This window comes from Mastigoproctus giganteus, chromosome 13 (genome assembly GCF_048544385.1).
Source record: "Mastigoproctus giganteus isolate SK-2022 chromosome 13, ASM4854438v1, whole genome shotgun sequence".
Lineage (NCBI taxonomy): Eukaryota > Metazoa > Arthropoda > Arachnida > Uropygi > Thelyphonidae > Mastigoproctus > Mastigoproctus giganteus.
This window is the reverse complement of record NC_143587.1, coordinates 12,688,384-12,713,215: the sequence shown is the minus strand read 5'-3', so window position 1 is coordinate 12,713,215 and position 24,832 is coordinate 12,688,384. Positions and strand designations below refer to the sequence as shown.

The 24,832-nt window shown below is 38.6% G+C and overlaps 1 protein-coding gene across 1 annotated transcript in view; it reads left to right on the top strand.

Moving 5' to 3' along the window:
- Nucleotides 1–24,832, top strand: part of LOC150075770 (prolow-density lipoprotein receptor-related protein 1-like) — a 308,354-nt gene that overhangs the window by 80,334 nt on the left and 203,188 nt on the right. The window contains exons 7-9 of the mRNA XM_090387878.1: nucleotides 1,989–2,085; nucleotides 12,911–13,039; nucleotides 20,248–20,372. Coding sequence (XP_090244004.1) covers nucleotides 1,989–2,085; nucleotides 12,911–13,039; nucleotides 20,248–20,372 — 351 coding nt within the window. The remainder of the gene's footprint in view (nucleotides 1–1,988; nucleotides 2,086–12,910; nucleotides 13,040–20,247; nucleotides 20,373–24,832) is intronic.

Genomic DNA, 24,832 nt, shown 5'->3' with positions numbered 1-24,832 from the left:
TAGAGAATGAAAGGGACCTGGGGGTGGTTGTGCAGGCAGATATGAAGTTCTCTGAGCAGTGCAGACGGGCTGCAAGAGTAGCTCATGGTGTATTGTCAATGATATATAGGAATTTTTCTAGCAGGGATAAGGAGGTGATTATTCCCTTGTATAAGGCAATGGTCAGGCCACACCTAGAGTACTGTATACAGGCCTGGAGGCCTCATTTCAAGAAGGATGTAGAGCTGCTGGAACGAGTACAGAGAAGGGCAACAAGATTAGTGAATGGAACAAAGGGGTGCTCTTACGAAGAAAGGCTTAAGTTTTGCGAATTAGTGTCTGGAGACTAGGCACCAGCGAGGTGATCTGATAGAGGTGTACAAAGCCTTGAATGGTTTGAGCATGCTCAGTGCTGATGGGATTCTTCCTCTTGCTCAGAATAATCACCTGAGAGGGCATAAATTCAAATTGAGGAAAGTCAGATGTAGGATAGATGTGCGAAAATTTGCCTTTAGCCAGCGGGTGGTTGGTAGGTGGAACAGACTTCCATCTCTTGTCGTGGAAGTTGACAGCCTAAATAAGTTTAAGGCTCAGCTGGACAGGTATTTCGAACAAACAGATGGGTGAAGTGGAAGTGCTTATTTTTTATTTATTTATTTTACTTTATTTTTTTTTTTTTTGGCTGATGCTGCATAAGCTTGCTTTCTTGCATCAAATGCCTCTACTAATGCTGACCAAATTATGTCAAGGAGTTTGCCAACTCCTTGACATAATTTGGTCTCGACTGTATCTCCTGCTTACACACTACTTGGACTCCCTCAACTCACTGACTTGCAGAGTAGAGGCATTGAGATTATATACCATCTGATCCTGGTGCTTCCTAGAGAGTTATGTATAGGTTCAGTCAAGTGGATTGTGTTGTGTCCAGCCTGCAAAAAAACAGTTTAAAGCCGTACTTCAAAATATAAGGAATATTGGACCTTTTCATGATATCCATCATAACCTTAAAATACATGATTCATACTATGTGATAGAAGAGATAGGAGATTGCCAGGGTTGTACCTGGAGACTAAACATGTAATCTGTTGGATGCCACACTCCAACCCATGCTTATATTGGTTCATATTTTGTACATCTTTCCATCCATAGGGGCTCACATCTGGTGAGTATGAGGGTATATCTCACATGGAAGGATATCCAGGGTTACTAACATGGTTAGTAATAGAGCTCCAGGACTGCCAATTTTTGTAATTGAATCACGTCCATCTATAAACATTCTAAACCACCTTCAAGCTGTGCTATATGGAAGTATATATTCACCATAAGTCTCTTTTAACATTTCATAAACTTCAGCTGATGTTTTCCTGAGAAAGAAACAAAATTTGAGGGCAGCATACTGTTCCTTGCATGTCACCTGCATTGTTATGTAGGCGAAACTGAACAGGCATAAACTTGCTGACTGCCAAGGTCACCACATGTGCATGTTGTTGTTTGGTTTTTAGGAGCATTAGCAACTAAGGCCATATTGCTCCGGGGATATGCGGTGATCATTCCCTGACATTTCCACATCCTCCGTATTTGGTGGTCACGGGCTCGAACCCCGGTCTAATCAAGAAGCGTGTGCTACGCACTGCTGCTCCTGCCCACCTGGCTACAGAGGTGCCACATGTGCATGAGTAAACTGCGTAGTCACTATCTGATGTAGCTTGGTTTAGTCTTAAATTCTGCAGCTCAGATAGAAATATCAAGCACTACAGTTGTTCATGAAAAATTATGATCATTCTTTGTTGAACAGCCTGGTATTTTAATTTTTATTCCTTTATTCATTACCTAAAGTGTTATTTATTTGATATGGTTATGGATTATCAATAATTTCCATGGTAGATATTATAACTACCCTTAATTTTCACTATTTTTTGCTTTAGTGCCCAACAGATATTTATTTTATTATATTCTTTATTTATACTGTTGGATATTTCTATATGATTATCTATTATATCCCTGATTAGGTAAATCGGTGGACAGGATCAGAAATGAAAGAACTGAGTGTTACTTATCCAAATGTATATGATGTTTCAGTTTTGCATTCTTCAAGACAACCACAAGGTAATTCTTACATGTACAACTTAATTCTTTTTAAGTACTTTTTGTTGCACTTTTAAAACACGAGGACTTAAATATATTCTCTCCTTTGAAGTGTGCCATATCGCAAGAGTAGGATACAGATAGGTCCTGTTTTACGATGGTCCATTTTACGACTTTTCACATTAACGACTGTTTCAAAATATTACCTGAAAAAATTGAAAATAACAAAAAAATCACAACTCAGTAACATGTTGCAGCAACACCGGCAAGTCCAAACACGCACTAGGCGTTTCTTTTGTTTTTCATGGTGAATTGTGGGTGGAATGATAGCCACGCCAAGAGTTGTTTACATTCAGTGTGCCGTGTTTGTTTTGTTGTGAATTTTTCCTCAATTGTTAACGGGTTACACAGTATTATTTCTCATTAATAATATTTTTTGTGCAACCATGAGCTCTAAGCGTAGGGCAGTTTCTGTGCCGGGGGAGGGGCACAAAGTGTAAAACACTAACAATTAAGGAGAAAATGGATGTGAATGTCACATGGAGCCTCTTAAGCATTGGTCAGGTGTGTGTGTGTGTAAGACTTTGAGTTTAGCACCTTCTACTGTATCGACGATTATGAACAATGTTGATAAAATAAAGCGCACGCACACACACAGGGATAACATCTTCCAGAAAAACTTATTCATGCAATGAGACAACAAAAAAAATGGAGAAATTGTTAAGTGTTGTGGGTTGATGATATGAACCAAAATAACATTCCTGTTACACAGGTTGTAATTCTGGACAAGGCAAAGTCGTTATTTGATGAAATATGTGAGGAGTCTGGCAGCATTGAAACATTTACGGCCAGCAAAGGGTGGTTTCATCAGTTTAAAAACTGTTGTAAAATTCACAAAGTGTCTGGTGAGGCTTCTAGTGCTGACGTTGCAGTGGTAGAAGAGTATCCATCCGAATTTAAATGCTTAATAGACGAAGGCAATTACCACCCTGATTTAGTTTTTAATGTAGACGAAACGGGTAGTGGAGTCATCACTTGAGTAAATACGTACTCAAGTGATGACTCCACAGGACCAAAGTAAAATTTTATTTTATTAATTATTTACACATAAGTATAAATAAAACATGTGAATTAAATGTTTAAAATATTTAATTATTTATAAAGAAATATTACTGCATAATTGGAAAAATTTTGTGAATTTTGGAACCTATCTCATTCAATTACATTATAAATTGGTCTTGCTTTATGACTAACCATGTCGTAAAGCGGGTCCTACCTATATCTTGTGTATTGGAATTAGTACTGGAAAAATGATGTAAGGAAGCAAGCTTATACAACATCAGCACAAAATAAAATAATAATAAACTAAAATAAACTACTACTTCTTTGTCTGCTCCTTTAAGTTTGTACCCTCTCTCACAACAACAACAGATGAGCATTACTGTCTTTGAAATAACACCAGAGATAAAAATCACATGGGTTTAATTCAGGTTACATTAGAGGCCAATGCCATACACCTCAGGGTAATTGTTAAAAACCACCCAATTGTCAAAATTTCATCTAGTAACTCTAGAAAACTGCAATACAGGGCCTGGCACTGTCCTGTTGCTATACAAAACAACTTAATTAATATATGCAATACATGAAATTTTAAGCGTGTTAGCATATAGTAATAATTCATGATTTATAACAAAATAAAAATGAGAAGGGGAAAAAAAAACTTGTGCGAACCCAGAAATTTCTTTTCTGCAAACATTTGCCACATTGTCCATCCACTCCTTCAACCATTGCGTGGTAGCAAATATAAATATAGCTACAATATACAGTATATAAATAGAATAATAAATAAAATTTCTGTTTATACTCCAGGATGACCACATGGTCAGAGGAGTTCACAAGATAGAGAGAATACAAGAAACAGCACCATATTTAGCAGTCACAGGTTTGAACCCCAGTCACTCAAGGCCGTGTACTAGTGCACCCTCACATAGGAATTCTATTAGTCTAGTCTTAATGAAATTTCAGAAGGAGCAACAAATTGTTCTAAAGTGCAAAATATAAAATTTCATGAAAATCCATCCATTAGTTACATTCAGAGATATAGACAAAGAAATAGTTGTCAGACTGTTCTGATTGTTAATGAAATTTTGGATGGGTCTACAAATTTTTCTGAAAGGCCCAAATAATAAAATTTCATGAAAAGCCATCCACTGGAAGTAGAGTTGTTATATGACGATGGGGAGGATAATAATTTTCCAGGTTTCTATTGGTCCAATTTTAATGAAATTTGGAATGGGGTGATATCATGAACCAATCAACTTAATTCAGTGGATGGATTCATAAAAATATATATCCACTGCAACTTGAGTTATTATGTGTGGAAGGACAGTATGGTGAATAGTAGTCCTTGAGGCTGTCGCAGACATTCTCTCAGATATGCCAGACAAGCTGTGCTTGCAACCTGGAAGTCTAAAATGCTGATGGAACTGATATTCGGGTGACACTCAAGTCAAGTGGACCCAATTTTGGTGAAGTCCGGACGGTCTGTGACAGCCAAATCCTCTGCTTGCACCTTAACGATGGTGGGACAGTTAGTAATCCTGGGTATAAATCCCGTGCAAGCACACTGTGGGTGACCACCCAGGTGTGAACCAACGTAAGCAGTGGTCGAGATGTGGTGTCCACACAACACGGAGGAATGCTGTCCCTCTGTGTTAGCAGGCAATACTAGGTGGTAGATGACTCTCATAAACGGGTGCAATACCACCACTTTGCTTATTGGAGACTTGAAGTGTTGGAACACGTGTTTAGTCTCCAGAGCTAATTTCCGGTCAACCCTTCCTTCCATCATGCAGTATGATTGATGTCTCTTGAGGAGATCCAAACTTCTTACATTTCCAGGGTACAGCTCTAAAATAAAAAAATAAATAATAAATTTTCTGTTTATACTACGGGACAACCAAACGGTCAGAGGAGCTTACAGATACACAGAATACAAGAAACAGCACTGTATTCAGCAGTCACGGGCTTGAACCCCGGTCATTCAAGGCACGTGTACTTATGCACCCGCATGCCTGACCACTAGGCAATGGCGGCCTCAATGGTGTTCGCAGGTCGGCCACTAGTTAGTACATTGGACCAAACCTATTAGTAACAATCTAGGAGGCTTCCAGATCAGCTAGTGTATAATCTTGTTACCTCTGCTCTGCCAGATAGTGAGTGGAGGGAGTCCAAGTAGTGTGTATGTGGGGGCATTGTCAAGGCCACGTTATGTCAAGGATCTGGGTATATTCTTACAATGTGTACGCCATATCCAAAAATTTCATTACTTCATATAGCATGTCCCTCCGCCACTTTTTCCCTCACTATTGAATACACAACAAATTGTCAAACTAATAGAGCAAACTTATCTGCAAAAAGATCTAAACCTCCCAAAAACTTCCTAGTTTATTTCACAAATATATGTGGTCTCAGTTCTAATCTCAGTTATGTCCATTTCCACTTAGTCTGTGAAACCTCATGTACTTTTTTGACAGAATATCAGTTATCGGTTGATTCAACTATGCTCGTCTCAGATGCCCAAATTATTCGCTTTGTTTCCTTTCGCCTCAAAGGTTGTACTTGTGCATATGTCCATTCCGATATTCTCTGTCAGAGACTTGGTAATTTGGAATCTCCTCTTTTTGATCTTCTCTGGCTTAAAATCTCTCTACCTCATTCAGTCAAATTCATCTGTTGTCTCTACCGTTCTCTCAACTCCTCTAATCACTTGGAACTCTTTGACTTCCTTTCTTTGCAACTTGACTTTCTCCAGTCAAACTTTCCTAACTGAGTAATTTTCCTTGGTGATTTTAACATTCACAACTCCAGCTGGCTTTTGTTTTCTAGTCACACAGACCCAGCTGGTCGAGATGCTGAGACTTTTGCAATTACTAATGACCTCGCACAGATTGTTCATTCACCTACCAGAATACTGGACAATCCTAACCATACAGCCAACACACTTTGATCTTTTTCTCACAAACAACTCTTCTAAGTACAGTCAAAGTGAGTGGTCATTTAGGCATCTCAGATCACAACTTGGTGATTGTCTCTTCTCCAATGGAGCCTTTATCTCATGGCTATTCCCAACCTAGTGTTGTTTGGCATTACAAGAATGCAAAATGGGATGACTTGCGACATTTCTTTTCCTTCGTCGAATTACTGTTTCAAAACTTCTGATGTCAACATTTGCTCAGATTGTGTCAGTGAAATTATTCTTGTGGGAATGGAATCCTTTATTGCACACTCCATTTTAAAATCTCGTCCTTTATCTAAACCTTGGTTTTCCAATAAATGTGCTAAGGCTGTTCAAGAGAAGAATGGTGCATATCGTAATTGGCTTGTTTCCAATTCTTCAGTTTCATTTTCTGCCCACACCAAAGCTCGCAACAATTGTAAAGCAGTTATTAATCAGTGCAAACTAGATTTTGAACAGGCTAATAGTAGAAACTTGCTTCTTGCCCTAATGGTAGCTGAGCTTCTGGTACTTTTGTCCATCTCTGCTCCCACGTATGTCTAAATCGAATGGTTCTATTGTCATTTCTGCGAAGGGTAAAGCCATCCTGGTAGCATCCCAGTTTTCTTCCAACTTATGTATTAATGATCTTGGTAAAAAGACCTCTCACTATTCCCAGCCCACTCCATTCAATGTCTCCTTGTGATCTTCTGTCAAAAGGATGTCAGAAGGGTTTTGACGAATCTTGATGCTAAGAAGGCTATAGTTCCTGATGGTATTTCTCCACTTATTTCAAATCCTGCACTCCTGAACTTGCTCCTGTTCTTTTCTGCCTTTATTCACTTCCTTATTCCAAAGGTGTTTTTCCTTCTGCTTGGAAATTTGCTCATATCCACCTAGTTCATAAAAAGGGTGACAGATCACTCCCATTGAATTATTGTCCCATCAAAATTAACTCTACTCTTTCTAAGGTAATGGAGAAATCAATTAACCGCCAACTCTTAAACTATCTGAAAACCTTCCGTCTGATCAACGATGACCAGTATGGAATTTCATCAGTGTCGATCCACTGATGATATTCTGACTTATGTTACGCATTTATAGACAAATTCAATGGAAAAGTTTGGTGAAACACAAACAGCTGCTCTTGACATCTCTAAAACTTTCGATCATGTTGGGCATAAAGGTCTTCTAAACAAGTCTGTCTTATGGTCTGCCAACTGTTTTTTGTAATTGTTTATCCAGTTTTCTTTCTGACCACTCACTGAGGGTGATGGTAGATGGCTCTTTGTCTTCTAACTTCTCCACCAATGTTGGAGTCCCTCAAGGTTCAGTTCTTTCTTCCACTCTTTTCCTCTTGTATATTAATGACCTTCTTTCATTGATTGGAAATTCTATCCATAGTTTTGCTGATGATAGCAGATTGCATTCCACTTACCAGTTTGAGTTCGAATATCTGCTACCAATTCCTTAAATGCCGATCTCCAGATAATTCTCCAGTGGGGCAAAGACAACTTAGTTGATTTCAATCTTTCTAAAACTCAGTCCTGTCTTATATCTCGCAAAAGGATTCTTCTGCTCCTGTGCTGATCTTTGGTGACACTCTGATTTCTAGGCAAGATGATATATCTTTTTTAGGGATTAGCATTAGCATTAGTAAGGCATTTGATGCAAGAAAGCAAGCTTATGCAGCATCAGCCAAAAAAAAAGAAAAAAAAAAAAAACCACTTCCACTTCACCCCTCTGTTCGTTCAAAATACCTGTCCAGCTGAGCCTTAAAACTTATTTAGGCTATCAACCTCCACCACAAGGGATGGAAGTCTGTTCCACCAACCAACCACCCGCTGGCTAAAGGCAAATTTCCGCACGTCTATCCTACATCTGTCTTTCCTCAATTTGAATTTATGCCCTCTCAGGTGATTATTCTGAACTAGAGGAAGAATCCCATCAGCATTGAGCATGCTTAAACCATTCAAGGCTTTATACACCTCTATCAGATCACCTCGCTGGTGCCTAGTCTCCAGACACTGTAATTTGCAAAACTTAAGCCTTTCTTCGTAAGAGCACCCCTTTGTTCCATTCACTAATCTTGTTGCCCTTCTCTGTACTCGTTCCAGCAGCTCTACATCCTTCTTGAAATGAGGCCTCCAGACCTGTATACAGTACTCTAGGTGTGGCCTGACCATCGCCTTATACAATGGAATAATCACCTCCTTATCCCTGCTGGAAAAATTCCTGTATATCATTGACAATACTCCATGAGCTACTCTTGCAGCCCGTCTGCACTGCTCAGAGAACTTCATATCTGCCTGCACAACCACCCCCAAGTCCCTTTCATTCTCTACCACTGTCAGTGTTGTACCACAGAGTTGATACGTTGCTCTGGGGTTGCTGTTTCCCATGTGTAGTACTTTACATTTATCAATGTTAAACTTCATTTGCCACCTCTCAGCCCATCTGCTCAACCTTTCCAGATCCTGTTGCAGCAGCATAGTGTCAGTAGTGTCCTTGACAACCCTGCCAACCTTTGTATCGTCTGCAAACTTGGACATTAATCCCGATATACCATCATCAATATCATTTATAAATACAGAAAACAATAATGGACCCAACACTGAGCCCTGAGGGACTCCACTAATAACATCAGTCCACGATGAGCAGTGTCCATTGATTACCACTCTCTGTCTTCTCCCCCTCAACCACCCCTTTATCCATAGCAGCAATTTGCCTCCAATGTCACACTGCTCCAATTTGTGTAGCAGTCTTCCATGTGCAACAGTATCAAAAGCCTTTCTAAGATCCAAGTATATAATATCAAAGTTATTCCCTGCATCCAGTTCTTTTGTGACTGCATCATAGTATCCAGTCAAGTTGGTCAGGCAAGACTTCCCCTTAACAAAACCATGCTGTGTCTGAGCTATAACTGAAGTCTTGTCTAAATGATCCTGCAGTGCTTCTTTAACCAGTGCCTCCATTAATTTTCCTGGAACAGAAGTTAAGCTCACAGGTCTATAATTACTTATGTCAGCCTTTGATCCTCCTTTGTGAATTGGGGTCACATTTGCACATTTCCAGTCTATGGGTACCTCCCCTGAGTCCAAGGAAGCTCTCATAATTATGGCTAAGGGTTTGCTTACTTCCTTTGCTGCCTCCTTTAATATAACTGGATAGATCCCATCCACACCGGGTGCCTTTCTTGTGTTTATCTTCAACAGTTTCTCCTCCACTTTACTCCCAGTTATTTCACGATTCTGTAGCTTACTGCTAGAGTTGAATACACCTCTGGCATTCCTCTCGCTGAATAACTCCTCATGTGTGAATGTCGATGCAAAATATTCATTTAGTTTGTTAGCTACCTGAGCAGGATCATCAACAGTTGACCCATCAATATCAAGTGGACCAATCTGTGGTCCAAGTGGATCAAGTGGATTACCCTGACTTCTAATCTCTCTTGGCACAAGCGCATTACAAATATTGCTTCCTCTGCATCTAAAAAACGTGTTTTTCTCTTTCATTCTCAGCATTACTTTTCTTCCAAACAGCTGTTCACTCTGTACAAATCGCTGATCCACCCTACCATGGAATATTGTTCCCACATCTTGGTGGGTGCCCCCAAAACCCTTCTCACGCTTCCAGATTCCATTCATAAGAGGGCACTTAAGTTAATTAATGACTCATGTCTAATAGGAGTCTCTTCACTTTCTGTCTCATTGACGTTCTGTTTCTGCTGCATGCGTTTTCTACAGATACTTCCATGGGTACTGGGTCTTCTGAATTGGCTTCTATAATTCTCGCCCTCTCTTTCAAAACAATCTGAACACGTGCCGCCATCAGCCAACGCCCATTTACTGTCCAACTTCATACTCATAGAACCATCTTTTCATCTTCCTCGTTTATTCATTCAACTGTCATTTTCTGGAACAACCTTCCTTCATATGTATTTTCTGAAAATTACAATCTATATGTGTATTTTCTGAAAATTACAATCTACAGAAGTTCAAGTCTATTGTCAACAAATATCTTCTTTCGTCTTCTCACCCTCCAACCCATGCACAGTACTAACTACTGTAGGTTGTAATATACCTTGTTTAGCATTTTCATAAAAAAAAAAAAAAAAAAAAAATTAAGCTTATGAATCTACAGAGGGCAGCAAATTGTCCTTAATGACACTGAGGTAGACATCACTTGTGATGTTTCCTTGAAAATCAGTGGCTCTAAAATGGCAAATGTAAAGAGTGCACACCACACAGTAAGCCTTGGAAATAACTCCAGATTATCATGGATTATTAGTGGTAATGTATGGAGTGCATTTTGTTTATTCATGTACCCATCTGAATGAAAATCAAACATTTGTTTATGATGTCAGGTTCTTTCTCTAAGAGTGCCCTACATTCCTTGTCAAACTGAATATGCTGTTCTTCTGCATTTAGGCTGTGACTGAGATGAATTTTTTAAGGATATGCAGACATATTGCTTTGATGAGTCTTCCTTTCTGGCCTGTAAGCCATCTTCATCATGTGAAACTTTATGCAAATTTTTCCCTGGACTTCACAGCAAAACTTTCCAAGGTTCATCAACTCTCCATGGTATTTTTAATGATAGGTGGCCTTTGTGACCTTTTCTCTCATCTAAAATAACACCCTTTCCTCTTAGATTGATCCACTAGCCTCAACTTGGTTTGTTGGTCCATCACTCATTCTAAAGTGTTGTCTGTATTTTCTTTGGGCAGAAATAATTGCATTCTCACTTGTGTAGTATTCCCTAACAGTAAACACTTTTTGCTCAATTCTGTACACTGCCTTTTTTTTTTTTTTTTTTCTTCCCACATCATGTGGAGCCTTCACATTCAGTTTTGCCAACCAAATCTTCAATCCTTTCTCTACAGATAATGATGATATCTCTACAGATAATGATGTTGTTACTAGTATGGAAAATTTAAGCTTGCAAAACTGCAAAGAAAAGAAATAGTATGATGGATAAAAAAGCATCCTGTACAATGGGATATTTCCTTCTTTGTTTCATGTTGGGCTGTAAATTTACTCCTAGGTCTTTTTCTTTCTCCACAGTCTTGAGTGTGTTATCACTCATTTGGTATGGTGTGTTGTTACTCAAAATTGAAAATTTCATTCAGTTGTAAATCTGAATGGAAAATTTTCTGTCTAATTTTGTCCAGTTATCCTGATTACTGTCATTAATCACCTACTGTTTTCAGTAACAAATAATTACTGAAAACAGTAGAGGCCCCAACACCAAACCCGTGACTCCACTAATGACATTAGTCCACAAAGAGCAAGGCTATTAGTAACAACTATCAACCACTGTCTCCCAACATTCAACTAACCCACAGAATAATTCTTTTTATTCTTGCTGGCAGAATTCCTGCATATCATTAACTCCTGTGAGCTGTTCCTGGCATTCTGTGCTGCTCATAGCACTATATGACTGCACAACTACCCTCAGCTCTTTTCTGTTCTCTCTATCCTGAGTGTGAGTAGAGAGAGGGGGGGGATTATTGTTGTTTTGTATATTTATCAATGATATTGATGAAGGTATATCAGGCTTAATGTCGAAGTTTGCAGATGATACAAAGGTTGGCAGGGTTGTTAATGACAGCAGTGGCAGTGTGTTACTGCAACAGGATCTAGATAATTTGGGCAGATGGGCTAAGAAGTGGCAACTGAAGTTTAACCTTGACAAATGCAAAGTACTGCATATGGGTAAAAGTAACCCCAGAGAAACGTACCAACTGTGGTACATTTCTCTGCACTTAAGGTGGTAGAAAATGAAAAAGACCTGGGAGTAATTGTGCAGTCAGATATGAAGTTTTCTGAGCAATGCAGACAGGCTTCCAGGGCAGGTCATGGGGTTTTGTCAATGATATATAGGAATTTTGCTAGCAGGGAAAAGGAGGTGATTGTCCCTCTGTATAAGGCCACGTTTTGAATACTGTGTACAGGTCTGGAGGCCTCATTTTAGGAAGGATGTAGATTTGCTTGAGCATGTACAGAGAAGGGCAACAAGATTGGTGAGGGGAATGAAGGGATCCTCTTCCCAAGAGAGGCTTAAGTTCTGTGAATTGCAGTGGCTGGAGACTAGGCACTTGCGCAGTGATTGAGGTGTATAAGGCCTTGAATGGGTTGAGCACTCTGAATTCTGATTGGATCCTTCCACTTGTTCAGATTATGAACCTAAGGGGCATAAATTCAAATTAAGAAAAGACAGAATAATTATTTTTATTCTTGCTGGCAGATAAGTCTTGCTACTACTACTGCAACAAGATCTGGAAAAAAGAAAAAGATTTGCTACTGCAACAAGATCTGGAAAAAAGAAAAAGATTTGCTACTGCAACAAGATCTGGAAAAATTGCACTCAGAAGTTGCCACTTCTGAGTGCAATTTTTCCAGATCTTGTTGCAGTAGCAAACTTTTGGTACTGTTGCACATAAAGGACTGCTATACAAATTGGAACAGTGTGGCATTACTGTAATGGATAAAAAAGGGATAGCTGAGTGCAAGAAGACACAGATTATCATTGGGCACTGCTCATCTTAATAATACTGATACATATCAAACTTAATAGCTAGGCTAGCAGATGATACGAAGGTTGGTCATTTCACCCCCTCCAGTATTTTGAGAGTAAGATATCCATCTATGCATGTATGTATGTTTACTTTTTTTCATGTGAAAATATAAGTATAGTTTTCCCTTGAATTTGACTTGTTAATTTTTTCATATTCAGGATATTATCAAAATTTTGAGATTGTATTAGTTTCTTAATTTTTTTTTCTCCTCTGGTCAGCATTTGATATTGAATACAAACTAAAGGTATGTGATTTTATTCTCCATTTAGGTATTAAAAATCCTTGTGCTAAAGCTAATGGTGGCTGCTCCCATCTTTGTCTTGTTGGGACTAACCAAACAGCAGTTTGTGCATGTCCATATGGCATGCTATTAAGCAACAGCAATAAGACTTGTGAAGGTAAGCATGACAGCATATTGTGATCAACTTAAATTTTGTTTAATGATTTTAGGTATTAGCTAATACTGTGAAAAATAATTTTTTTTAAACTTTTTATAATTAAATAAAACATGGTTATGTCTACAGGACTGTTATGAAAAAGAAAACAGGTTTCTGCTAAATAAATAAATGCTGCAGTTAGGATAACTTCTCAAAGCTGTGTGAAAAAGGAACAGAAGAAAAAAGGAATAGAGATATCCTCTAGAAATATAAGCAGAAGAATGTAAAAGAGAAAAGTAAGAAGGCTACAAGGAACATGTAATTAAAAACTAATTATGAACAGCTATGCATATATATATACAATCAGGTTTACCCAGTAATCACAATAAATCCAGTCATATCAAACATTAGGCCAGATAATAACTTAAAATCAAATTTAAAACTAAAAACAAGGCAAGAATCATACGAATAAGCAATTGAAAGACTGCAAATCAATAACATTACAAAACCTTGAAAAACTTACAACGAATACAGCCAATTAATCAGCAAAACCCCCAACAACACGATTAGCATTAGCAAAGGCACATAATGCAAGAAAGCAAGCTTATATAGCATCAACCAAAAAAAAAAAAAAAAAACCCTTATTTCACCCATCCACTTGCTCCAAATGTTTGTCAAGTTCTGCCTTGAATCTATTTAAGCTATCAACTTCTACAATGACAGATGGAAGTTTGTTCTACCAATCAACAACCCGCTGGCTAAAGGCAAACTTCCGCACAACTGTCTTTCCTCAGTTTGAATTATGCACTCTCAGGCGATTATTCTGAGCAAGAGGAAGATTCCCATCTGCATTGAGCATGCTCAAACCATTCAAGACTTTATACACCTCAATCAGATCACCTTGCATGTGCCTAGTTTCCACACACTAATTTGCAAAACTTAAGCCTTTCTTCTTAAGAGAAATCCTTTGTTCCATTCACTAATCTTGTTGCCCGTCTCTGTACTCGTTCCAACAGCTCTACATCCTTCTTAAAATGAGGCCTCCAGGCCTGTATACAGTATTCAAGGTGTGGCCTGACCATTGCCTTATACAAGGGGATAATCACCTTCTTATCCCTGCTAGAAAAATTCCTGTATATCATTGACAAGACACCATGAGCTACTTTTGCAGACCATCTGCAGGCTCAGAAAACTTTATATCTGCCTGCACAATAACCCCCAGCTCCTTTTCATTCTCTACCACTGTCAATGTGGTACCATTGATTTTATACGTTACTCTGGGATTACTGCTTCCCATATGTAGTACTTTACATTTGCCAATGTAAAACTTCATTTGCCACCTCTCAGCCTATCTGCTCAACTTTTCTAAATCCTGTTACAGCAGTGTACTGTCATTAGTGTCATTAACAACCCTGCCAACCTCTGTATCATCTGCAAACTTGGACATTAAGCCTGATATACCATCATCAATATCATTTATAAATACAGAAAACAACAATGGACCCAACACTGAACCCTGAGGGACTCCACTAATAACATTAGTCCATGAAAAGCAGTGTCCATTGATTACCACTCTGTCTTCTCCCACTCAACCATCCCTTTATCCATAGCAGCAATTTGCCTCCAATGCCACACTGCTCCAATTTGTGCAGCAGTCTTCCATGTGCAACAGTATCAAAAGCCTTTCTAAGATCCAAATATATTATATCAAAGTTATTCTTTGCATCCAGTTCCTTTGTGACTACATCATAGTATCCAATCAAATTAGTCAGACAAGACTTCCCCTTAACAAACCCATGCTGTGTCCGAACTATAACTGAAGTCTTGTCTAGATTATCCTGCAATGCTTCTTTAACCAGTGCCCCCATTAATTTCCCTGGAACAGAAGTTAACCTGTAATTACCTGTGTCTCCCTTTGATCCTCATTTGTGGATTGGGGTCACATTTGCACATCTCCTGTCCATGAGTACCTCCCCTGAGTCCAGGGAAGCTCTCATAATTATGGCTAAGGGTTTGCTTACTTCCTTTGCCACCTCCTTTAATATAACTGGATAGATTCCATCCACTCCAGGTGCCTTTCTTGTGTTTAACTTCAACAATTTCTCCTCCACTTTACTCTCAGTTATTACAAAATTATCTAGCTTACTGCCAGAGTTGAATAAACCTCTGGCATTCCCCACCCTGAATGACTCCTCATGTGTGAATGTCAATGCAAAATATTCATTTAGTTTGTCAGCTGCCTAAGAAGGATCATCAACAGTTGAATCATCGATATCAAGTGGGCCAATCTGATTCATCCCCTTCCTTCTAGAGTTTACGTAAGTAAAGAACTTTTTGCTGTTTTTCTTAGCATCCTTTGCCAAAGATTTCTCGTAATCTGCCTTCACTTGCCTAACCTTCTTTGTGACTTGGTTACACACCAGCTTATATCTATCATAGGCTTCTGTGTCACATGTTAATTTATATGTATCCCATGCATTTTTCTTCTCTGTCACATGTCTAATTAGTTCATCTGACGTCCATTTAGGCCTAAATCTTGAACAATATTTCTTTGTTGGTGTGAAAAGCCTAGTAGCTTCCAAGATTAATTCTTTGAATGCTTCCAATTTTGAAATTGCTGTTGGTAACATCATCAGCTGGTTCCACTGTATAGAATTTAAATACTGTCTCAGACCACCATAGTCACCTTTACGAAAGCAAAAACGCTTCCCTTTGCCCCTGATGGTAGTTACCTCTTTGAGTAAATCCCACTTCAGCACACTGTGATCACTGCCACCTAGTCGTTCCTTTATCTGAAGATTCTTGATGCATGAAGAATCACTACTGATAATCAGATCAAGAGTATTACTCCCTCTGGTTGCCTCCCAAACATGCTGCTGTAGAAAACAATCATCCAATAAATACACAAAAGCTTTGCTAGTGTGTGAGTGACCAACCCACAAATTCCAGTCAATATCCTGGAAATTAAAATCCCCCATTATAAGACACTAATTTACTGGCCCACTCTATTTCTCATGGCTCCTCCGTAGCCAGGTGGGAAGGAGCAACAGTGCATAGGACACACTTCTTGATTAGACCGTGGTTCGAGCCTGTCACCACCAAATACGAAGGATGCGGAAAGGTCAGTGAATGACCACTGCATATCCTGGAGCAATATGGCCTTAGTTGCTAATGCTTCTAAAAACCAAAATAACAAAAAAATAACTCTTATTTCTCTGCGCAATTGCTCATTATACTCATCAGATTCATTAGGCCTATAACACACACCTACTCTCATTTTTTCTTTCCCCGTGTTTATGTCACACCAGACTCAACATTGCATTGTCCACCCACATCAATTGGATGCTTTTCCTTAGTGACTTGGATGCTCTTCCTTAGTTAATGTTTCTTAACTAACAGTATAACCCCTCCTCCCTTCCTGTCATGTCTATCCTTTCTTACACATCGTACTCCCCAAATTCCAGTTCTGCACTGCTTATGTCTGTGTGACACCATGTCTCTGATATCCCAACAATATCTGCCTTTGATGTCTTGACTAGCACTTCAAGCTCATCAAATTTATTAACCATGCTCCTAGCATTGGTGTACTTGCAAGTATACATGCACCTATTTCTACTCTGTTACCCTAACACAGCCCATGCATTTACTTGTTCCACTATGACTCCCAGCAGTCCTGGAAATTCTCATTGCCTTGCTTTCCAAGCTGCTGCTCAATTGCATTTCAATATAAGTAATTCAAGAATCACATTTACCTCGGTCAGTGGCTACTGTTAATCTTTTAATCCGTGTATCCTCCTCTGGTTAATCTTTTAATCCGTGTAACCTCCCCAAGCTAGCAGTTTTCTGACCCACCTAACTCTGCCTTGATAGCGTCAGCAAATATTCTTGCATCCTTTCTATTTAAGTGTATCCCATCCCTGTAGAAGCAGTCTCTCCTGTTAACAAGCACAGATCAGGCAGAGAAAAATTCTACCCCTTGAGCCTTTCACAATCTCTCCAGGGCAGAATTGATCGACAAGGCTCTCATCATATACATCACTCCCTATCGTGTTTGGGCAGAATTGCGGACAATTTGAAATTCAACCCTAACTCATGGCTTTTTTTCAGCATTGTCTTGTACTTGTTAAGTAATTCTGCTGGTTTTCTACTCTTAATATCATTAGTGCCAACATGTACAACAATATCAACCTTTGTACCCTTGTGCCTCTGTAGCCAGGTGGGAAAGAGCAGCAGTGCATAGCACACACACTTCTTGATTAGACCAGGGTTCAAACCCATCACCACCAAATACGGAGGATGCGGAAAGGTCAGGGAATGACCGGCGCATATCCTGGAGCAATATGGCCTTAGTTGCTAATGCTCCTAAAAACCAAATTACAAACTTTGTTCCCTTAAAGGATGATATCTGCCCTACAATGTCATGAACCTTTGCCCCTGGCAGACATACCCTGGCCCTGTTCCATCTATCCTTTTTGCAAAATATGTTCCCTGTTTCTCTGACAATAGAGTCACTTTTGACAACTAGTTCCTTTGTGACCAGCGCATTCTGCCTTGGGGATTGCCGGTGTGTTGCATGATGTTCAAGTGCAAGCTCTGGTATTGATGTGGGCAGCTGAGAGCTTGATGGGCCCCTCAATTTAAATTCTTCTTCAAGGGCATCCACCCTGTCCTTCAAGTTCTCATATGAGCCCTTAACAATGCAGAGTTGGCGCCTGATTTCCTCGCACTCTTACATCGTGCACACACAAAGAAATTCCCCTTGTTCCACTGACTCCCAGCAGTCCTGGAAATTCCCATTGCCTTGCTTTCCAAGCTGCTGCTCAATTGCATTTTAATAGAAGTAATGCAAGAATCACTTTTACCTCTGCCAGTGACTACTGCCTTGATAGCATCAGCAAATATTCTTGCACCCTTTCTATTTAAGTGTATCCTGTATCATGTCCCATTCCTGATTGCTCCACAAACATCAAACAAGCAGTGCATTTCAATAGACTGTGATTCAGAGGACAACCAACCCCCCCTCAGGCAACCAAAACATGAAAAAAGAAAAACAGCATCCCAAGCAACCGAGAGTAGAGGTAAGTGCAGTGGGGCAATTCTTAGTTGAGGATGCGATAGAACCATCAGATTGTAAAAGAGGTGGAAGTATAGATGGATAAAAGTTGCAGTCAGGCTTTGACAAGAGACCAGAAGGCTCAATACCACTTGGACAAGAACTTTGACTGTTACTTGGAAAGTTTTTTATCCTTATCGTGTTCAAACTCTAGTTTGGATTGTTTTGCAATTGTTGCGAGCTTTAGTGGAGGCAGAAAATGAAGCTGGTGATTTGGATACTGGCCAGTTGAATGGTCTGCTACATTCTTTTCTTGAAGAGCTTTATACATTTATTGGAAAATCAAGATTTAGATAATGGATATGATTTTAGTAATAGATTTCATCCTGCATGAAGAGTTTCACTAACAGCCTGAGCAAAGATCGAGATTGATAGATTTAAAACAATAATCTAGCAAAGGAAAACAGGAATGGAACTTCTACAGATCACCTCATTTCACTTTCTTGTAATGCCAAATAACACAAGCTTGATAATGGCACAAGAGAAAGAGATATGTGGAGAAGAGATCTAAGGTACCTTAGATCGCTTCTTCACAGTTGTGATTTAAGGTACCTTGACTGTGTACTTTGAAGTGTTGTTGATGAGGTAAAGATCAACGGTGTTGGATGATAGTTTAGCATTCTGATAGGTAAATGCATAAGTTGTGTAATGTCATTAGTAATTGCAAAAGCCTCAGCATTTCGACCAGTTGGGGTTGTCAACATTAAAATCACCAAGTTACTTTACCATTAAAGAAAACGAGATAGGAGAAAGTTGAATTTCAAAGAAAAGAAGTAAAAAAGTTCTGAGTGATTTTTAGAATTGGTAAAATTGAAAAGGGCAACAAATGGATTTGATGGAATGGAATAAAGAAATTTTAAGCCATAAGTAATCAAAAAGAGCAGATTCAACATTGGGAAGTTTCTGACAAGGAATATCAGTACAGACTCGTGCACATGTACCATCTTTAAAGAGAAAGGAATCATAGAGCAAATAATTATGGCAGTTGAGATGGGTGGTGGTTTGAGGTATTAGCATTAGTAGAGGCATATGATGCAAGAAAGCAAGCTTATATAGCATCAGCCAAAAAAAAAAAAAAAAAAAACTTCCCTTTTCACCCATCCATTCACTCCGAAAGTTTGTTTAGTTCAGCTTTGAATTTATTTAAGCTGTCGACTCCCACAGCGACAGATGCAACTGGGTCAGGGGATCTTTATTACTGTGTTACTGTATCCACTACCTTAGACCATTTAGAAAATGAACATGCGAATTCATAAAACTTTTGGATATGGCATATACTCAGCCCCTTTACGTAAACATGTCCTCAACAGTACCTCCTGCATATATGCTACTTTGTCCCTCCAGTCATTTTCTGGCAGAATGGAGGCAGTGAGATTATACACAGCTGATTTGAGTGCCTCGTATATAGTTGCCAATAGGTTCAGTTCAGTGAATTATCTAGAATCTATATTCTTGAAATATGAGAATTGTGATCCCAATGCTCCATTTGTAATGACTTTGTTTAGCACTATTTTTGCATAATGTTTTTCAAGAATGCAATACAGGGTGCCCCTATAATTTTATAAAAACATCTAAACTCAAAGTATTTAAATTATTTTACCGATATGCTGAGGTCAATTAATGATTCATGCCATGTATTTTCAATGTTTTTAACTTCTCTTTGTACATAATTTTATAACTTAAAAACTTGGACCTGAAGATGGATTTCAGTACTGAAATCAGAAATTTTATCCAGTTTTATTTAGTGTTAGCATTGTTTGGTGTCTTAATTGCACCAACTGTCCTTTGCATATTAGTAAACTAATTAAAATACTTCATGTGGAAAAGCATCTTATGTTAAATTTTACTTGGTACTCTATGTATATTCTCAAGTTTAATCTAAACTTAGTTTTAAATTCTCTGATAATTTGAATTGTGCATTAGTTCAGTTTCAGCACAGACCTTGGTGAGTTGAGCTATTAAGATTTTTTCTTCAATTAATTATTAATTAAATCTTTATGCAAGAAGTTTTTAATGAGCTTTTAAAAATATATCAAAGAATTAAACTATACAACTTGAATCATCATTCTGTAAATTTTTTTATTATTATTTATTTATTTATTATTATTTTTTTTAGCTCATGGTACATTGATAATGTATATTTTGAATCAAAGTGATGATTCCAAGAGGAAAATTGTTATTATAAGTGATGTTCAGAAACCAGAAAAGCCTATATTTGCTCCTCTTTTATTACACATTCCAGTAAGTTTTTAGAAAATAGTATTTTCAACTTATTGATAAGACAGGGTGAAATTTATATATATATATATATATATATATATATATAAAAAAGTTATTGTATCCGCTACCTTAGACTGTTTAGAAAATGAACACATTTTAAAGCACAAGCTAAAAAATAGGGAGATCTGTATATTTAAATGGAAGATTACCCATCCTATGTAATTTTTCATTTAAATATACAGATTTCACTAATGGCAAAATGGCAAACAATGACCTTTTGAATGCTACCTGCATTCTTTATTATTCGATAATAGGAACATTTTAATGTCTGCTGAAAATCCAAAAAATTAATATACACTTGGAGATCAGCTAGTGGATATTGACAGACAGTTAAATTGTATTATACGTGCATGATCTATAATGATTGTAATAAAATATTCCACAATGTTTTATTCTTAATAGTTTTTACATTGCAGCCATATTCCTTAAGTTATAATGAGCAAATATGTGATTAGATACATAAACATGCAAAAAAAAACCCACCTATTACGAGGAGCAGTACGAAAGTAATGTCTCCTAACTTTTTTCTTAGAAAATTTAATTCCTACTATAACTATGCCTTTTACATCAATTAATCCTCGATCATTAATATAGTCACACTATTATTTTTCCACAAAGCCTCCATCATTTTCCCTGGACTTCCACCATCTCTTAGTCTGACACTGTGTTCCTATCCTGTAAAAGTCCTTACTGTTGCTCTGGAGGGCTCCACTAACATTGCTTGAGCTTTTAGTCATCCGCAAAATGGGTTCCACAGAGTGCATCCTTCAGTGGGCCACAGGTGATAGTCGAAAGGTGCAAGATCTGGGCTATGAGAGGAGTGAAGGAGAACAGTACACCCAAGTTTTGCAATGACATCCACTGTGTGCAGACTGGTGTGGTATCTCTTCTGGGGTTGTGCATTGTCACGGAGAAGAAGAAGAACCTCATTAAGTTTTTGTCTGGTTGAAGTTTACAGATGCAGGCTTTCAACTTTTTCAATGTTTCCACATATTGATCTGAGTTGATTTTGGTGCCATGTCCAAGAATTCTACAAGCAAGACCCCACCTTTGTCTGAAAACACTGTTGACATGACTTTACTGACAAAAGGGTGTCTTTTGAACTTCTTGCGTGGTGAATTTTGATGGTGACTCCATCAGTTAATTGTCTTTTTGTTTCATGGTCATAATGGCAGACTCCCTGTGACTTTGTGCGAAAGAAAAACCTCTCTTTCACTCTCATAGTGCTGGAAAAGTTCCGTACAGATGACTTTCAGGGCTTCTTTGTGCTCATGTATCAGCATTTTCGGGACCACCGGGTGCAAACCTTGCTGTAATCTAGTTCCTTTATGATGATTATCAAAGCAGGTTTTCCTATACCTTCTGCATCGCACAATTCGCGTATTGTGATGTGGCGATCCTCTTTGATAAGTGCATCGATCCGGCTCTTGTCTGTTGTCACTGACGTTAATGGCCAGCCGCTTCGGGGGCTTTTTTTTAAATTATGTTCACTGCTGACTTTACCTCTAACTCTACGGTACTAAATTCAAAAATCATGGGATTTAGTCAGTCAAGAATGGGAAGGACATGAACATTTTTGGGTTGTCTTCTCACTATGACTGAATTAGTCGCCTCTGGTAAGGGTTGCTTGACAAAAATATCTGTTTTTCTTTTGAAAAATTGGAAGAAATGGTTCTTAAAATCAGGCAGTTTTCATCCTGGAGTATTAAAAACCCCTTCACGTGTAGTACGTGCATCAACCAGCAGTATGAGGTGTTAATGATGTGGGGGGGGGTTAATATCTGTGGTTTATCATTTTTAATAAAAGAGAATAAGTGAAATAGAATAAAATAAAAAATAACAGAATAATATAACATAAAATACAAAAAATGAAAATAACAGTGGAAATTAAAAAAATTAAATAGAAAAAAATGAAGTAAAATCGTCAAACTATAACATATATTATATTTTCAAGAGGCCACAGCATGGGTGTGATTTAGGGCAAAGTATTTTGATGAACAGACAATTAAATTTTATAGATTGAAAGTTAATTTGGTGTACATTAATTTCAATACTGTCTTAGTAAAACTGAATTGAATAGCAGTGGCTTCGATACTTTGTTAACATTGAGTGAAAAGCAAACGTGTTACTACATTGCTCGACACAATTAACAGAACACAATGTTTTTCATGAATATTTGATTGATATCATAGGCTTCCAGGCATGCAAATTCTGAGTATCCAGTAGAAATCGATCTACCCCTTAAAAAGCCACACGTTATGCAAAAACACGGGTTGTGGCATTGTTTCATTTCGGCTTGTTGGCTTGCTCAGTAGGATAGCCACATCTACATTACTCAGGAGCAAGTCATCTTCATTTAGATGATTCTTTGAGATGGTGGGCCATTAGATGACCTGAAGCCTGGCAGAGGGCTTAATGTGTCACACGGCATTGTCTCTGCACTATAGAAGCAGTTTCAGGAGATAGGAACCATTACAAGAAGAGCTGGACAAGGTCACCCAAGGGCTAGATCAATCAGAACAGAATGCTGTCTGGCTCTGAGAGCAAGACAGAACCCTATGATATACAGGAATATACAGTCAATGATATACAGGAATTTTTCTAGCAGGGACAGGGATGTGATTATTCCCTTGTATAAGGCATTGGTCAGGCCACACCTTGAGTACTGTATACAGGTCTGGAGGCCTCATTTCAAGAAGGATGTAGAGCTGCTGGAACGAGTACAGAGAAGGGCAACAAGATTAGTGAATGGAACAAAGGGTTGCTCTTACGAAGAAAGGCTTAAGTTTTGTAAATTACAGAGCCTGGAGACTAGGCATCGGCGAGGTGATCTGATAGAGGTGTATAAGGCTTTGAATGGCTTGAGCATGCTCAATGCCGATGGGATTCTTCCTCTTGCTCAGAATAATCACCTGAGAGGGCATAAATTCAAATTGAGGAAGGACGGATGTCGGATAGATGTGCGGAAATTTGCCTTTATACAGCGGGCAGTTGGTTTGTGGAATAGACTCCCATCGCTTGTTGTTGAAGCCTAACAAATTTAAGGCTCAGCTGGACAGGTATTTCAAACGAACGGAGGGGTGAAATGGGAGTAGTGGTTGTGTTTTTTTTTTTTTTTTTGGCTGATGCTGAATAAGCTTGCTTTCTTGCATCATATGCCTCTACTAATGCTAATGCTATGATGTCCTGTAATCGACTTTCTCTTGAGGTTGTTGCAGCCACAGGTAAAAACATTTCCAACCAGACTGTGTTAAGAAGGCTCAGTTCAAGTGGACTCTATGCAAGGAAGCCAGTGATTTGTATCCCATTAAACCTAAACCACTGCAGAGCTTGTTGAAGCTGGGGCCATGAATATGTGACTTGGATCCCTGACAAATGGGGTACAGTTCTGTTCTCTCATGAGTCCTGTTTTAGCCTAAAAAAAGATTCTAACCGTTATTTCATCTGGAGACGAGGAATGCAGTGCCATTGCTCCAACATCAGAGAAAGCAGCACTTATGGTGGAGGCGGATATCTTGCATGGGGGTGGAATAATGATTAATGACCACATCTCTCTTCACGTTTTTGATAGGGGTGCCATAACTGCACAAAGGTGTCGAGAACAGATCCTCGAACCTTATGTAGAACTTTTTATGGGTCCGGTAGGTGCAGATTTTCTGTTCTAGAACGACAACACCAATGCTCATAGAGCTAAAGTGGTGGATGAGGAATATCTTGAAACCGAAGATATCCAATGATTTGATGCTCAGAAAGCCTTCAACTTGTTCTCAAAATCTGTGCTCCTGAACTTACTCCTATTCTTTGCCGCCTTTTTTCACTTTCTTATTCCAAAGGTGTTTTACCTTCTGCTTGGATATTTGCTCATATCCAGTCAGTTCCTAAAAAGTGACAAATCCCTCCCATCCAATTATCGTCCCATTGCAATTACTTCTACTCTTTCTAAAGTAATGGAGAAATCAATTAACTGCCAAATTTTAAACTACCTAGAAACCTTCCGTCTGATCAACGATCGCCAGTATGGATTCCGTCAGTGTCGATCCACTGGTGATATTCTGGCTTATGTTACCCATTTATGGACTAATTCAATGGAAAGGTTCGGTGAAACACAAGTAGTTGCTCTTGACATCTCAAAGGCTTTCGATCGTGTTTGGCATAAAGGTCTTCTAAACAAGCTTCCATCTTATGGTTTGCCAACTGTTTTTAGTAATTGGTTATCCAGTTTTCTCTCTGATCGCTCACTGAGGGTGATGTTAGATGGCTCTCTGTCTTTTAACTTCTCCACTAATGCCAGTGTCCCCCAAGGTTCAGTTCTTTCCCCCACTCTTTTCCTCTTGTATTAATGTCCTTCTTCCATTGACTGGAAATCCTATCCATAGTTTTGCCGATGATGGCACATCGCATTCCACTTTCCATTTTGAGAA